A 16,884-nucleotide genomic window follows, 5' to 3' on the forward strand; every position below is an offset into this window, starting at 1 on the left:
TCCTGCATGATCACTCCGACTTGATTAATTTATGTATGAAAGGTATACCACAATCACCCTACCATACTTACTGGAGAGAGACAGGTTGTGAGTTGAATAGTGTCTCAAGCCTGTTTTGTCCATTATGACACATTTATATACTCTCTCGTCATCCTCTGTTGTGTCACTGATGTGCAGACAGCCGGAATCATCAATGTGATACCTCGCAGAAGTAGTGTGTAAAGTGTCGGGTAGTGACCATGTTGCTACTGCAGGGATTCCATTGCTGTATCCAGTCGACGAATTACTCCTGTACCAGGATACCACCGCTACGATATTGACCCAACTGCCGTTGTACGAACAACACAGCATTTCGTCCGCAGCTGTAGCCAATGCAGGCGTCAGAATGAGCAACATAAAATTTCCGAGACGGGCGAACATGTTGTTGTTTTTTTTTTTTCTTTTAGATTTTCCGAACAAGTGAAATGAATGCATATGCAAATTATATGATGCAAATCTTTAATCGAGTAGAGTTGAAAGGTCAGTACTACACGTTCCAAAATGAGAGAACACACCAGTGCCGTGCAGTTCTCAGCTCACCCTGACAGTCTTGTGATACTGGCGATTACAGACAAGGCTTTATGACCGGCCAGAGTATAGAAGCGAACGCACTGCGCTGCGTGCGTGCGCCTCTAAAAAATAGAGTCGTGTATGTGGTGTAGGAATCTGCTTTCTGATTTAGTGAATAACGGCCGGTCTCGATCTGGGTGCACGCTCGCGGTTTGAACTTTATGTACTGTACGATCACCAATTTACGTTCCCTCGTCAACTCAAAGGAATAGCACCTTTTATTATTGGGCACTAGGCTATGTTGAGGGTGTCGCAGAATTGTACAACATTATTGTCCTGAATTTATTAATGTATGGAGGCAATCTTTTAGGGTTCCTGTAATCCGTTGACCACAAGCCTTCAAAATCTTTCGATGAAAAGCGATCGATCGTCGGATTGTATACAGGCTCGGGTACTTCCATCTATATACAATGAACGTAACTATAAGACACGGCGAGTATCAAAAGCACACGAACCCACTCTTGATTTCCTATTGTTCATAAAATTCCTTACCATAGCTTGTCAAGGAATTTTGGAAACAGTAGGGAGTTTATTCACTGTATACAAGATCCAACGTTTGAAAAGCTGTAACGTCTCGTTTGTCCCCGCTACTTGTATCCAAGTTCAAAGCTCGCGCGCCACTAGCAGAAACACGCTGCTTTATCTTAACACTAAAAACAAACCTTTAACGGCGATGTAATGTTATAAGATGGTAGAATTGGTGGTATACTGATTAATCAAAGTAGGGTTTCGTAATAAAATAACGTCCACTTGAATCTGTTTAATTGTTGGTTCTATTTCAGCAATTCCCATAATGTTGAAAAAAGCCTGGGATGTTCAATATTCAAATAAATCTTTGCATCTTTTTAGCTTCCTTTGAGAAATAATGATGATTAAAACTACATAATTCACGTTTGCGCGATACCAGCCATCAGCTGAAGATGTATTTATATACAAGATTGCTGACTGAAATCATCATGACTGCCTACAGATTTTGACCATGCGACTTAGGTTTTCATGGGACGCATAAAAGAGATCAGCGAATGCATATTACAAAAAGTCATCATCAACAGAAATGATTATTATTATTTCTTATACAGAAAAAAATAAAACACCTGTTCAAGTGAGTCGATAGAGCATGTATGAGCTCTTCAAATGAAATATATAAACGTGAGAGTCTGTACGAAGAGAAGTCACAATGAGAGAGAAATAGCCTAGTCATCTAAATGTTGTTTGATGGACGGTATAGTATAATCTGAACAGACTTTTGCAATCGTGTTTTAATATTATACAAGACGAGATTGGTCTAAAACCTGTGCTTTGGAAATACGTGTTTCTTTCTAGGATACATATACATAATTATTGGCTGTATAAATTTTATGGGTTGGGTATCTTAGAGAAGTGATCATCACCATCAATGATATTATTCAATCTACACGTTTGTAGATGGGAATGGAGAAGTGGATAGCAGGAAAGGAAGGTGGTGTGATGTAATTAGATAAAACGAAGGAGCACTATTCGAGACAAATGTATTACAAAGGAAGAACAAAACGGCAAAATTCGAGTGTACAATATGGTACAACATTACGCAAAGATTTTTCAGTCTTTTCTTGTGTACGTTTGTCTTCCAGTTTCATAATTAGGGACTTCAAAATCGCCAACAGAAAATACAGCGCCATGAAAATGTACATTCAACTTCGTTTTCCTTTCACTACAACCTATCACTTCAAAAAATGTAGCACTAACACAATTTCAATTTAGAATGCCCATCGAGAACTCACATTCGTCTCAATGTGAGAGAGCGTGTTTTCAAACTGGGTGGCAGGTAAGCATTTTCCGAGTTCGTCGGAGAAGTTCATTCAATTTAGCAATAAAAAAAAAAAATGTTGGTCACCCGGCAGCTGTAGAAGAAGCCTACATTAACATGGAAGAATGGCGAGTACATGCCACACAGGCTTGAAGGCCTAAAATCATTACATCACTTCAGAAAATAAGGAAAAGACAGTAAATTTGTTGAAATAACCAACATTTCTCGAGACATTCTTCGACCTCTCAAAACAGACGGCTAAATTTGCTGAGATGATCCTCTCTTATGTCAAGGGTGTAGATCAATATAATTATAATTCATTGTGTATACGAATCATTCTCCGATAAAAGACAATGAAGTACTATTCTAACTCAATATGCAACGGTGGCTCAATATGCATACAGTCTAAAGAAAGCAAGCATTTGCTGCAATCGTTTATGAATATGATAATGCTGCAATGTGTTTTCACGAAGCATAAAGGAATGAATGCATGTCAGAGGTAAAAATGCTAGAGGAAAAAACGTCAGAGGTAAAAATGTCAGAAGTAAAAATGTCAGAGGTTAAAATGTCAGAGGTAAAAATGTCAGAGGTAAAAATGTCAGAGGTAGAAATGTCAGAGTTAAAAATGTCAGAAATAGAACTGTCAGAGGTAAAAATGTAAGAGGCAAAAATGTCAGAGGTAAAAATATAGTATAAATTACAGAAGTAAAAGTGTGAGAGGTAAAAATGTGAGAGGTAAAAATGTCAGAGCTAAAAATGTCAGAGGTAAAGTTGTCACTGGTCAAAATGCCAGTGGTGAAAATGCCAGAGATAAAAATGTCACTGGTAAAAAAAATTGGACGTAGAAATGTGAGAGGGCGAGGTAAAAGTGCTAGAGATTTGTTCCTTCATGTTGCTGACACCCTTCTCGCAACACGCGCTTTCCGTTCCTTCTCCTGAAAAAGCATAGGGAGACCGGGGAGAAATTGGACACGGGGAGAATACATGGGACACTTTTGTAACTTAAAATCCCCATCAATAATCCAATTATATCAGTAAAAAGATGAGCCTCGGCACATCTCAAAATAGACATATTAGTAACTATACAGCTCTACAGTAAGTTGAAAAAAGTGGGTTCGTGTGTATTTGCGGGTGTGTGTGTGTGTGTGTGTGTGTGTGTGTGTTTGCAATGATAACTTCATTGGGCGTAACAATGTAGGATTTTACTGTTAAAGAGTTTTGCGGCATTGTTGGAACCCCCTTATAATAATGGTAGTCCAGTCAAAATATGAAATAACCCACAACTAATTGCAACAGAAACGATTCCACTTGCATTTGACCCGGAAGAGCTATTAAAATAACATATTAAAAGTTCCCTAAAATTTGAGAGGTGGATCAGTGTCTAATTTGCATACATTCAAAATGGCCGCCATACAACCTGTTAGTGACGTATTAACCACTTTACTAAAGTTCACTGTTGACCAATAAATCACTCAAGTAGACCCGTGTGTTGATACCAACTGGCATCTGTAAATGATGATCATGATGATGATGGTTCAACCTTTAATGAAACAAATGAAACAGTCATGTCATTGAGCAATAGCACTTGCCAATGAACATACACAAATATGTCAACACGAATGGACACATGAAAATTCGACCTCCATACATATTGTACATACAGATCTGTAAATGTACATTCTCCTTGTGAGTGTATCTTCATTCCATCAATAAATCCAACGGACTATTAAGGCAATTGCGTTATTTGTGTAATCCTTTGTGTCTTCCACACCTCATTCCACAGCTGGTAACATTGCAAAGGTGCAATACAATATACATACATAAACCCCCTTTGAGATTGCATAATACCAATTTGTATTTTGCTACATGAGTTAATAGGTCATAATGATACTCTTAACCCAATATCATTTATCATAACCTTGCATACTGTTCATCTTATACACATGACTTCCATTATCAATAATCTGTCCGAGCCTACATCTCAACAGTCGCCCAGCTCACAGCTAGAGCCTGTATCAATTGACCCCACATGGCCTGACCTACTTTCTCTATCACCATCACGCTGTCAGTTTCACACATACATTTCTACTGTTTATCTGGCTCCTTTCAGCATTATAAAACACCAACTTCATCAAATTCTTACTCCCACACTATCTTCATAATTCTACTCAGCCTGTTATAGTCCAGGCATAACCATTCTCAATTTTCACCTCATTTGCGTTGTATTTTCCTTGATACCGAAACGCAGACGATCGTGCGAAGTTTCACCACACAACATTCAGTGGCAACACGCGTCACAATCTCGTACTCTAACGATAACATTTTAAACTCTGGTTTACCACTTCCACCATTTCTTCACTCAAATGCATCATAGCTCAAACAAAGAAACTATTTAACTCAAATAATCTTCACTCATTTTGTACTTACAACATTGGGCTTGCGTGAAACAACCAAAATATAACAGTGACCTTCAGTGACCACAACACGTTGACCCAACGTGAATTAGCTCCTCACCAAAACATCAGCGCCCTCAACGGCAATGCTCAGAAAGGCGGATAAAACTCTCGCTTCTGACGTCACAGCACTATCAGAACGTATCAATGTGAAACCGCTGTAATCACGCACAACATCCCGGCCCCTTAAATGCAGAGCCCAAAAGCAAAGCATTTATCAAATTAATCATAATAATCATTCTACCTTAACAACAAATGAACGATTACTTCTTCGTAACTCCAAATTCAAAACTCATCATCAAACAAACAAGTTAAATTCAGTCTGAACATTCTTCCATAATACAACATTCAGCCTAGTCCTGTATGCTCAACCTATTTTACATATGTATACTAACTGAATAACTCTTTTAACCGTTACATATATAAACATGACAACTATTATGGTTGTATATTCATCATCAAGTGTGAAATACAATCTACCCTTCAAATGTATCTAAAATTATAGCTCGGCTAAACACTGATGCCCTTTTACAAATGACAATGGTAGAATTCCAGAACCTCACAACACCACATATAAACCTCTACCAAATAGGTTCTGTAGATAATTTGTACCCTAACCAGTGCCACTACAGTAGCAATCCACTTCTTGCGGTAATAGATGGCTCCATAAGTTTGTAACTGCCATACAATCTACGCATGATAAATATGCAAATACTGGTACATACACACAATGCATACATTACGCATTTGCAACATAAGGTGAAAGGAAGTTCGTCAACATTCCATAATTGACTAACAATACCTATAATTCTTTCTTTCACTTTGTTTCCTTCAATTAAACTCCAGAATAAATGTGCGTATATTAAACCCCGTCCCAGGCCAGGATTTGAAATAACATCTAAAGAAAAGGAAGAGATGCTCTGGCAAATTTCATACACAACGGTGCAAAAGTTCTACAATCAGTCTTTACTTTAGATGAATTCACAGTAGTACTGAGTCTCTCACAGATATTCATCATGACCTATTGAATCTCTGTTCACTATCAGAATTTCTACTAATTTCTAGAAATATCCCTCTGCTCATAAGTTGACACATGATGAAATAAACTGAATTGTTCTCTCTCAGAAATGAATTGCAGTGTTGTTGGTTCTTTCATTAGTCACAATCTTAGCGCTTAAAATATTAGCCTCAGCTTCAAACTGCTAAATATCTCCAAATCGCCGGAGTTGCATGGGTGGGTCCTTCCATATCTGGTGATGCGCTATGTATTCACTAACTAAATCCATCAACAAATAGCACGTTCCGTTGGCTATTCGCGTCTACATTGCAAGGATACTTCCCTGCTTGATGTTGAAATCGCAACATAAGTAATCCAAACATGTCTGTTCATGCTGTTGATAATAATGAGCGATCACACATGGGAGACGGGAGGCGGCGCTAGGCTCGCACCTCTAATAAACAACAACATACAATGTATTTCAAAACACCTTGCATATGGGATCATTTCAAATGAAACTCGCCGTTTCAGAATAATGTTCTCTGAACTCGCTGACTGACAACTATTCTGTTGTCACTAAATACACAAAACTATCAATATCAATTCAGCGTTCTTGTTCTGACTGCACAAACAAATAACTCTGCACGGGGCGGCGCTAGGCTTGCACCCCTCATCTTAGAAACACCAATTGTCTCTAAGAATCTGCTTCGAGAATCAAACATAGCTTAGTAATTGGTCTCCGCAGTATGCTGGTTCGTGTTTTAACTTCACACTGACGAACAAAGCCCTTCTCATCCGGCCATGTCTGGAGGACCCTTCCCAAAGGACAAACATTGCGCGGGGAGTGTTCGTCGACTACTAAGACCAGATCACCAACATGAACATTGCGTTGAGAAGTAGCCCACTTATGCCGTTCCTGCAATCGTGGTAAATATTCTCTCCTCCACCTCGTCCAAAAGGTATCGGCGAGAAACTGCACTTGACGCCATCTCCTCCTGGCGTAGTTGTCTGCCTCACTAGTAGCCACTGGAGGCGGCGTTGAACTTGCATTTAGCAGAAGCAGATGATTTGGTGTCAAGGCTTGTACATCATTCACGTCAGTGGACACCCCAGTTATTGGCCGGCTGTTGATGATGCTCTCTACTTCACAAAAGAGCGTGTGTAACGAATCATCGTTCAAAGTTTGCTGTCTGACCAAGGAACACAGCAGCAGCTTCCTCACAGTACGGATTTGTCGTTCCCACACCCCACCTTGGTGACTAGCTGCGGGTGGATTGAACGTCCATTTAATGTTTTTCTGCAGCAACGTCTCATGTATCCCAGCCTGGTTCCAACTGCGTATCGCAGCTCTCAGTTCTCTCTCCGCTCCGACCAAATTAGTGCCATTATCAGACCTAATCTCTCTCACATTTCCCCTGCGTGCTATGAAGCGTCTGATAGCATTAATGCAAGAGTCTGTGTCAAGGGAATCTGCTATCTCAAGGTGAACCGCTCTCACAGAAAGACATGTGAACAGAACTCCATACCTCTTCACGACACTTCGACCCCTCTTCAACTCGAACGGTCCAAAGTAATCAATCCCAACTCTCGAGAAAGGGGGCTCGTCTGGAGTAAGACGGTCTGCTGGCAAATCCGCCATTTTTTGCACAAGAACCTTCCCTCGCTGCCTTCTGCATACAACACATCTAGCAAGTAGCCCTCTGATCACAGAGCCAGCAGCAAGAATCCAGTACTTCTGGTTCAGGCGAGACAATATGTGGTTCTTCCCACTATGTCCTGATGTCTCGTGTATTTCTCTCAAGATAAGCTTGGCAACATCGCTGTCATTGCGGAGTATAATCGGATGCTTCGCGTCCTCTGGCAGCACCGATCTGCCTAGCCTTCCTCCTACCCTCAATAGGCCATTGATCATTCTCGGGTCTAGCTTGTAGATAGAGCTTGTTTTCTTGACATATTTACAGCTCTGTCCTTGTCGTGCATCGTCATTCTGGTCAGCCTGTAGGGAAGATATCTCATCAGGGAAGTTGACTGATTGCACATACTGCAGAATTTTCTCCTCTGCTTCCTTCATTTCCTCCACCGTCAGATTTCCACTAGTAGATTCACCTGAAATGCTTTCAGTACCATGCGCAAATCTACATCTCAGCCATTTCAGGTACCTCCTTAGCCAGCAAACTGCTTTCTTCAGCCTGTGCCACGATGAATAATGTTCAAGCAGTTTGCTCATTGAAGCTGCTCCTTCAACTTCAGCCGACATGTAAACCCCAGCCTTGTCCTTACTCTTGACTTCGGGGTCACCGTCAAGACTGACATCGTCCCAGGCATGGCTTCCTGGCCATAACTCCTCCTCAGACCACAAGAAGATAGGTCCATTTACCCATCTGTCACTGTTCATCAGCTGCTCAGCCGTCATCCCTCTCGAGACATTATCAGCTGGATTCTGCTGAGTGTCGACATAGCGCCATTGTTTCGGTTCGGATCCTTCATGGATTACTGCGATCCTGTTCCCAACAAATGTGTGGAATCGCTTCTCAACATTCTTGATATACTGGAGCACTATAGTGCTGTCACTCCAGAAGACGGATTCCTTCAAGTTGAAGTCAAGCTCCCGTCTCAGCATACTATCCACTCTTACAGCAAGCGTCGCCGCCATCAACTCAAGTCTCGGTATTGTAACTCTCTTCAGCGGCGTCAGACGAGTCCTGGCCATGACTAGACTGCAATAAACTTTGCCTTCGTGGTTCGTCACTCGAAGATAAGAGGCTACACCATATGCCCTCTCCGAAGCATCAGAAAAATGATGCAACTGATACTCCATCACCTCACCAAAGTCATGAGGTTTTAGGCACCTGCTGATGTTGAAATCCTCCATAAGTGGTAGATATCTCTTCCAGTTCAGCCAGCTGTCACGTTGCTTCTCTGGTAATGGGTCGTCCCAATCCAGTTTCATTGCTGTGAGCTCTTGCAAAATAACCTTTGCATTCAACACATATGGACTCGCAAATCCATACGGATCATATACCGAGCAAACCTCACTCAGCACTCCACGACGGGTACATGGCTTGTGCTTCGGTGTGATTCCATATGTCATGGTGTCAAGTTCAATGTTCCATTTCACACCCAGGGCCCTCTCAATTGGTAATGCGTCATAAGTCAAGTCAAGTCCTTCCACTTCCTTTGCCCTGTCATGAACAGGCACAGACTCCATCACCTTTGGGCTGTTGCTCAGCCATTTAGTTAGGTTGAAGCCTCCCCATTTCAGCATTCTCTTCAGCTCATCTACGAGCTGAACTGCTTTATCCTCTTCCTTCACAGACACCAGGCAGTCATCCACATAGAAGTTGCGCTTCACCACGTTTACTGCTTCTGGGGAGAACTCCGCATCCTGGTCTTCTCTGGTACGCCTCAGAGCAAAGCTGCACACACTGGGACACCAGGTCCCTCCAAAGAGGTGTACACACATCCTGTATACCTCGGATTGCTTCTCCACATCTCCTTCCGGCCACCAGAGAAATCTCAGCAAATCTCTTTCATCAGGTGGGACTCGTACTTGATTGAACATGGCTTTGATGTCCCCCATAACTGCAATGAGCTCTTGACGAAACCTCAAGAGAACACCCAGAAGTGAGTTTGTCAAATCAGGGCCTTGTAAAACAGCATCATTCAATGATCTTCCTAGGAAGGTAGACGCACGGTCAAACACAATCCTTGTCTTCCCTGGCTTGTTGGGGTTCTCAACGGGGTGATGAGGAAGATACCAAACACGGTCGCATGAACCTGCATTTTCTTCCGCTACTTTTTCAGCATATCCTTCCTCGACCAAATCTGTCATGGCCTTGGTATATCGTCTGTGTAGATCCTCATCTCTTCTTAATCTCCTACCAAGACTCTGCAGCCTCCTTTCAGCCACACTCATGTTGTCAGCCAGCTTTGGGGGTCTCTCCTTGAAGGGTATAGACAACTGGTAGTGACCATCTTCCTTTTGGATACTCTCATCCCAGACATCCAGAGCCCTCCTGTCATTTACAGACATACACTTAGACTGGTCTGCTAGAGACTCTGTCGACTCAAGTGACCAAAACCTTTCCACTTGAAGCTCCAAATTCGCGTCCCTGGAAATAAAGCTTGACGATACGTCTTGGTCACTGTGGTGGTTCCCAACTGGTCCATTCACGGTCCAACCTAGCACAGTCTTCACGGCATAGATGTCCTCAGCCTTACCACGTCTGACATCTAGGGGTACCAATGCCTCTGGGACATCTTCACCGATGAGAAGCATCACGTCTCGAGGGCTGGCCTTAGGGACATCTACATCTGCCAAATGTGGGAATCGCTCAGTGTCGCACACATCAGCGATGTGTGAACGGCTCACATTGATTTGTTCCTTCGCATACACATGAGGAAGATTCAGCCTGTTCCCAGTTGACAGACTTTCCACTTCAAGGCTGACTGTCTTGCACGTTATCACACTACTGGACTTATCCAATGTTGACATCGACAGCTTCTGAGTTCCCCCCTCAGCCTCGACCTTCCTAGTCAGCTCTGTAGTACAAAACGTTGAAATCGAGCCACTGTCTAAGAGGGCGTAAGTGTCAAAGTAAGTGTCCTTTCCCTTGGCTCTCACTCTGCCACTATAGGAAGTGCAATCTTGCTGCCGGCCCCCTATGACGTTGCCAGCCATCTCTCCTACTCGGGCTGATGAGTGATTACTAGCTTCACCTGCTGTAGATGATGACCGGGGTTCATCACGACGCGTCTCCTGAGCATTTGGTGGCAATGCATTTCTACCAGGCTGAGAAGGCTGTCTTGGAAGATGCAAGAATTTTGTGTGTTTCTTGCCACATCCTTTAACGGTACAAACACGGTTGACCTTGCATCCGTTGGCACCATGGCCCTTCTTCAAGCAGTTAAAACAGAGCTTCTCGTCTTTGGCCAACTTCAGTCTTTCATCTGGCTCCAGCTGTTTGAACTGTTCACATCCAAACAAGGTGTGATTCCCTTTGCACTTAACACAAGGTCTCGTTTGACATCTACGTCATCAGTGCTCGCTGTAAAGACTCCCCTATGAGCCTTGCTGGATGACCTCTTCTTCATGGACGGCGTCTTAGAAACATCTCTCTCTAGCAACCTTCCAAAGACCGGATCGTTTTCTTCCTTGGCCACCTCCTGCAAGAGGGTGACCAGGTCGCTGATGGAAGGAAGTCTTCGGTCTTTCCGAGCAGTACTAACCATCTTCAACCATCTAGCTCTTAGGTAATACGGCAGCCTTTCCGTGACTTGTAGAAGAACACGCTGTGAAGTCAATTCGGAACGCTGACCGATTGCCTCCAGCGTCCGCACACAGATGAGGATTTCATCCGCCATCTCTGCAAGGCCACGTCGATCTTGAGGACTGATCCTCTTTCCCTCGGTTACCTTCCGTAACCATGCATCGGCTATTAGTACAGGATCACCGTACTTCTCTTGGAGAATACTCTTAGCTTTATGATACCCCTCCGACGCCTTCATGATCAAACATGGCTGAAGAAGCCTTCTTACATCTCCTGCGCAGTAGCGAAGAAAGCGGTCAAGCTTGACCGCATCGCTCACGGTTGTTTGGTCGACGCAATTTTCGAACCCGCGCCAAAACTCGTGGAACTTCAAAGGATTTCCATCATACCTCTCAAGATCTATTTGAGGCAGAGATACGGATTCTAGTAGTCGCTGTTGCAGTTGCTGTCCTAGTTGAAGCAACTCAAGGAAGACTGCATCTCTCTCCGAAGGAGGGTATGGGAGTGTCTCATCCTCGCGTGGCCTTTCGACAGCATTCACTGCAGCAGCAGGGCGTGAAGGCGTGGAAGCGTGCAAAACTGGCGGCTCCATACGGGGACCTTCCTGGGCAACAGATGGTCGAAGTGCAGCATCATCCTGCCGGTAAACTTGCTCTTGAGCTTGTGCAACCTGCAGCTCTATTCTCAGCGCTAGCTGAGCCTTGCGCTGCTTGAGTCGCAACTCCTCAAGCTCGTATTCCTGCCGCTGAGCTAAGGCCGCTGCCTCTACCTCCAGGGCTGCCCTCTTAGCCATGGCCTTTAGCCTCGAGGATGTGGATGAAGTGGAGCTCCTTCCACATTGGCTCACAAAATCCTCCGGATTGATGTCATGATGCAGAACCCCACCATCTGCTGACTCAACACTGTTGATCACTGGTACTTCACCTCGCTCCTTTACAATGAGCTTGGCTGCCAAGTCTTCATCGATATCTGTGTGACTCATCCTGTCCTGTAGTCACAACCGTGGTGTGATAAGCCGTATATTATATCAGCCTGTTGTTGACTGATGACTGGTAGAATCAGCCTGTCGTAGACTGATGACTGGTAGAATCAGCCTGTCATAGACTGATGACTGGTAGAATCAGCCTGTCGTAGACTGATGACTCGTAGAATCAGCCCGTCGTAGACTGATGACCGGTAGAATCAGCCTGTTGTTGACTGATGACTCGTAGAATCAGCCCGTCGTCAACTGATGACTCGTAGAATCAGCCTGTCAAAGACTGATGACTGGTAGAATCAGCCTGTCGCAGACTGATGACTGGTAGAATCAGCCTGTCGTAGACCGATGACTGGTAGAATCAGCCTGTCATAGACTGATGACTCGTAGAATCAGCCCGTCATCGACTGATGACTCGTAGAATCAGCCTGTCAAAGACTGATGACTGGTAGAATCAGCCTGTCGTAGACTGATGACTGGTAGAATCAGTTTGTCTAGACTGATGACTGGTAGAATCAGCCCGTCGTAGACTGATGACTCGTAGAATCAGCCTGTCAAAGACTGATGACCGGTAGAGTCAGCCTGTCGTAGACCGATGACTCGTAGAATCAGCCTGTCATAAACTGATGACTCGTAGAATCAGCCTGTCGTAGACTGATGACTGGTAGAATCAGCCTGTTGTAGACTGATGACTCGTAGAATCAGCCTGTCGTAGACTGATGACTGGTAGAATCAGCCTGTTGTTGACTGATGACTCGTAGAATCAGCCCGTCGTCGACTGATGACTGGTAGAATCAGCCTGTTGTAGACTGATGACTCGTAGAATCAGCCTGTCGTAGACTGATGACTGGTAGAATCAGCCTGTTGTTGACTGATGACTCGTAGAATCAGCCCGTCGTCGACTGATGACTCGTAGAATCAGCCTGTCGTAGACTGATGACTCGTAGAATCAGCCCGTCATCGACTGATGACTCGTAGAATCAGCCTGTCAAAGACTGATGACTGGTAGAATCAGCCTGTCGTAGACTGATGACTGGTAGAATCAGTTTGTCTAGACTGATGACTGGTAGAATCAGCCCGTCGTAGACTGATGACTCGTAGAATCAGCCTGTCAAAGACTGATGACCGGTAGAGTCAGCCTGTCGTAGACCGATGACTCGTAGAATCAGCCTGTCATAAACTGATGACTCGTAGAATCAGCCTGTCGTAGACTGATGACTGGTAGAATCAGCCTGTTGTAGACTGATGACTCGTAGAATCAGCCTGTCGTAGACTGATGACTGGTAGAATCAGCCTGTTGTTGACTGATGACTGGTAGAATCAGCCCGTCGTCGACTGATGACTCGTAGAATCAGCCTGTCGGAGACTGATGACGCGTAGAATCAGCCTGTCGGAGACTGATGACTCGTAGAATCAGCCTGTCGTAGACTGATGACTGGTAGAATCAGCCCGTCGTAGACTGATGACTCGTAGAATCAGCCTGTCAAAGACTGATGACTGGTAGAATCAGCCTCTCGTAGACTGATGTCTCGTAGAATCAGCCTGTCGGAGACTGATGACTCGTAGAATCAGCCTGTCGTAGACCGATGACTCGTAGAATCAGCCTGTCATAAACTGATGACTCGTAGAATCAGCCTGTCAAAGACTGATGACTGGTAGAATCAGCCTGTCGTAGACTGATGACTTGTAGAATCAGCCTGTCGGAGACTGATGACTCGTAGAATCAGCCTGTCGGAGACTGATGACTCGTAGAATCAGCCTGTCGTAGACTGATGACTGGTAGAATCAGCCCGTCGTAGACTGATGACTCGTAGAATCAGCCTGTCAAAGACTGATGACTGGTAGAATCAGCCTGTCGTAGACTGATGACTCGTAGAATCAGCCTGACGTAGACTGATGACTCGTAGAATCAGCCTGTCGGAGACTGATGACTCGTAGAATCAGCCTGTCGTAGACCGATGACTGGTAGAGTCAGCCTGTCGTAGACCGATACCTGTAGTCACGTCCAGACTCATTGTTGTTGAACTGTTAGTGACGTATTAACCACTTTACTAAAGTTCACTGTTGACCAATAAATCACTCAAGTAGACCCGTGTGTTGATACCAACTGGCATCTGTAAATGATGATCATGATGATGATGGTTCAACCTTTAATGAAACAAATGAAACAGTCATGTCATTGAGCAATAGCACTTGCCAATGAACATACACAAATATGTCAACACGAATGGACACATGAACATTCGACCTCCATACATATTGTACATACAGATCTGTAAATGTACATTCTCCTTGTTAATGTATCTTCATTCCATCAATAAATCCAACGGACTATTAACTCTTAACGTGCCATGGTCGCCGAACGGCGACCTTAGTCCTGACGTGCCATGGTCGCCGATCGGCGACAAACAAGAGCGCGAAAAACATTGATCATTTAAGTTCTTGTGGTACCATTATGTGTTACACCAAGAAACTGACAATGATATGTGCTGGTAGCTGACTAACATAGCCATCGTTTCCACTAGAAATATGAGTATGCTTACATTGGAAAGTTTTGAGTAAATACGTGATTTTTCGGCTAGATGTATTTTTTTCGCATCGGGAAAATCCGCAGCGAGCGCACCCTCTGCGTGATGTGTATAGATCAAAAGAGTCATTGGTAAACCACGCGTGTGTATGCTATTGAATCTGCGTGTATTGTCTATGCGGTTCCACTTGTATTTTTCCGCTTGGATGCTGTCCGGCGGGATTTTGTCCCTCAAAGACGGTAAGCTTTCGTTCGTCGGTCAAGTCTTTCATCCTTTTGTTTTGGTGAACTTCACTAATCGTCCCCACGCTGGCATACAAAAGAAGAAAACGCTTTTGTTCTTGTCTGTGCACGTGTACAATGAACGGAAAGTAGACCTGTAAACTATACCGCTTGGTACAGGTAACACTGTACAACACGTAGTCCCTAGATTGTTTTGGCGTGATAGTCGTCTCCTAGTTCGAATCGAAATGAAAATCAAAGTAGAAATATAGTATTTCGGAATTTCAGACAAAATGTAAAGCGTTAAAGATGAACATTATTTTGCTCAGTTCAGTCTCCATATTGTAGGCCTGAGCGTTCGCAAAGCGCGAAGAGAGCTATTGTTTTGAGCGACGACATGCAAATAGTACAAATACAAATCAACTTACGAAAGTGGCTGGAAATAAACCTATCTAGTATTCTCTGTGACTTTGGGGCAAAATGGCTGTATTGGTTCTACTCCACGGATATGAAAGTACATTATAGCGCCTGAATCTCTGTATGTGACGATGTGCACTGAAAAGCGGTCAAATTATGCTGTTTTCCATGTGCTATATTTGTTTTTGTGCTTGCGTCCACCGTATAACATTTTTTTTTTTTCTTTTAGAGTTTCTCTTCAGTTGGTCTTCATACTGTACCTCTTTCGGTGTGCCTTCTCTCTTATTATGTCACTTCTTCTTTATCCTATACATTTTGAAGAAAACTAGTTTTCACGCAATGTGCATGTCTCCGTATCCGTATGATTTGTCATTTTGCTGCCGTATTTTGAAGGATGTTTTGGTTCTTGTAGCTTTCCGGCTATAAATAGCGTGAAAATAACTTTGGCTATGAGAACAGCAAATGTCTTCTACTACGTACTCTCAAATTAGCGACCAGAATCGTTGCGAACGTCAAGAATATATAGTTTATTTCTTTTGGCCAAAAAACAAAGACAAAAAACAAAACAAAAAGAAACAAAAAAGAACCATCGACAGGCTATTGGTGCATCATAGTACATTGTAATTGTTTACTCAACCACGCAAAATGATCAATTTATCATTCCATTATGACAAAAATCGAAGCAGTATCGTTTATCGCCAAGCGATGATGCAGACACATGTTGCCTACAGCACAGACTCGATAAAGTAGAACAGAATTCGATCTGTAATTCGTAGACAGCCGATATCAAATTCGCAAACGGGTTTTCTTGTGTGATTTTGATTGCAACTGTTTAGGAAGCTCGAAACCTAAAATTTGATAGGTTTCCAAACATTCATCGCTCAGTGAGACACAGAATTAACGTATATTTACGTATTTATGTTATTTGTTGAGCTTTGCTTATCGTTTTATTCCTACCTCTTGTAGAAATATGCTATCAGTTTCCCCAAGTCGCAGGTGAAGAGGAAAATTTTCAAACTGAAGCAAATCCTTCAAGATTATTATTACGTAGAACTTTAGATGAGAGATAGAGAGAGCATGACCAATGCAAAGCAACTTCAAACTATTTGTTATAGCATGCAGATCTTGAAAACTTCAAACTCAAATCCCGCTGTTCAGTCATTGGAGTAAATCAGTGTTGGAAATCACACACAAAAAAGAAGAAAGAAATGTCGGATGATGCTGCTTCGTGAAAACTATGTCACAGCGCAATGAAGGTAGATGATAGGTTTGAATTCAAAAACAGAACTAACATCCATCGGCTATTATCATAAACCAATGAAGGAACTTTAGCAGTAGAGTGAAGTTATAAGTTCCATGAAAGATCAAAATGATTCTGATGGTTACAAATCGCTCGGTATCAAACCAATATCGACAGGCGCTATTTCCGACGCCACGTGAAAGTAAAGAATGTGTCGCTGAATAATGTCATATTCAGACAATCAAATGTGATTAGCAAATGAGACTAAAGACAGTCAAAGACAGCAAACATCAAAAAAGCATACCAGCAATGTAAAACTTGATTTCATATTTGTCGTTTACGCACGTGTAGGCTCAATATATCACCACCTAGTCTTGTCTTGTTGTT

At 43.1% G+C, this 16,884-nt stretch overlaps 1 protein-coding gene across 1 annotated transcript; it reads right to left on the reverse strand.

Annotated features, from left to right (window-relative positions):
• Positions 1-6,539: 6,539 nt before the first annotated feature.
• Positions 6,540-10,526, reverse strand: LOC140229769 (uncharacterized). The gene has a single exon (XM_072310004.1). The coding sequence runs from the start codon at positions 10,524-10,526 to the stop codon at positions 6,540-6,542; it is 3,987 nt and encodes a 1,328-aa protein (XP_072166105.1).
• Between the last annotated feature and the right edge of the window lie 6,358 nt (positions 10,527-16,884).

Source organism: Diadema setosum, chromosome 6 (genome assembly GCF_964275005.1).
Source record: "Diadema setosum chromosome 6, eeDiaSeto1, whole genome shotgun sequence".
Lineage (NCBI taxonomy): Eukaryota > Metazoa > Echinodermata > Echinoidea > Diadematoida > Diadematidae > Diadema > Diadema setosum.

Bases quoted from the DNA above. Each gene is read 5' to 3' on its own strand.
- LOC140229769 (XM_072310004.1), bottom strand. From the start codon at position 10,526: ATGGCTGGCAACGTCATAGGGGGCCGGCAGCAAGATTGCACTTCCTAT.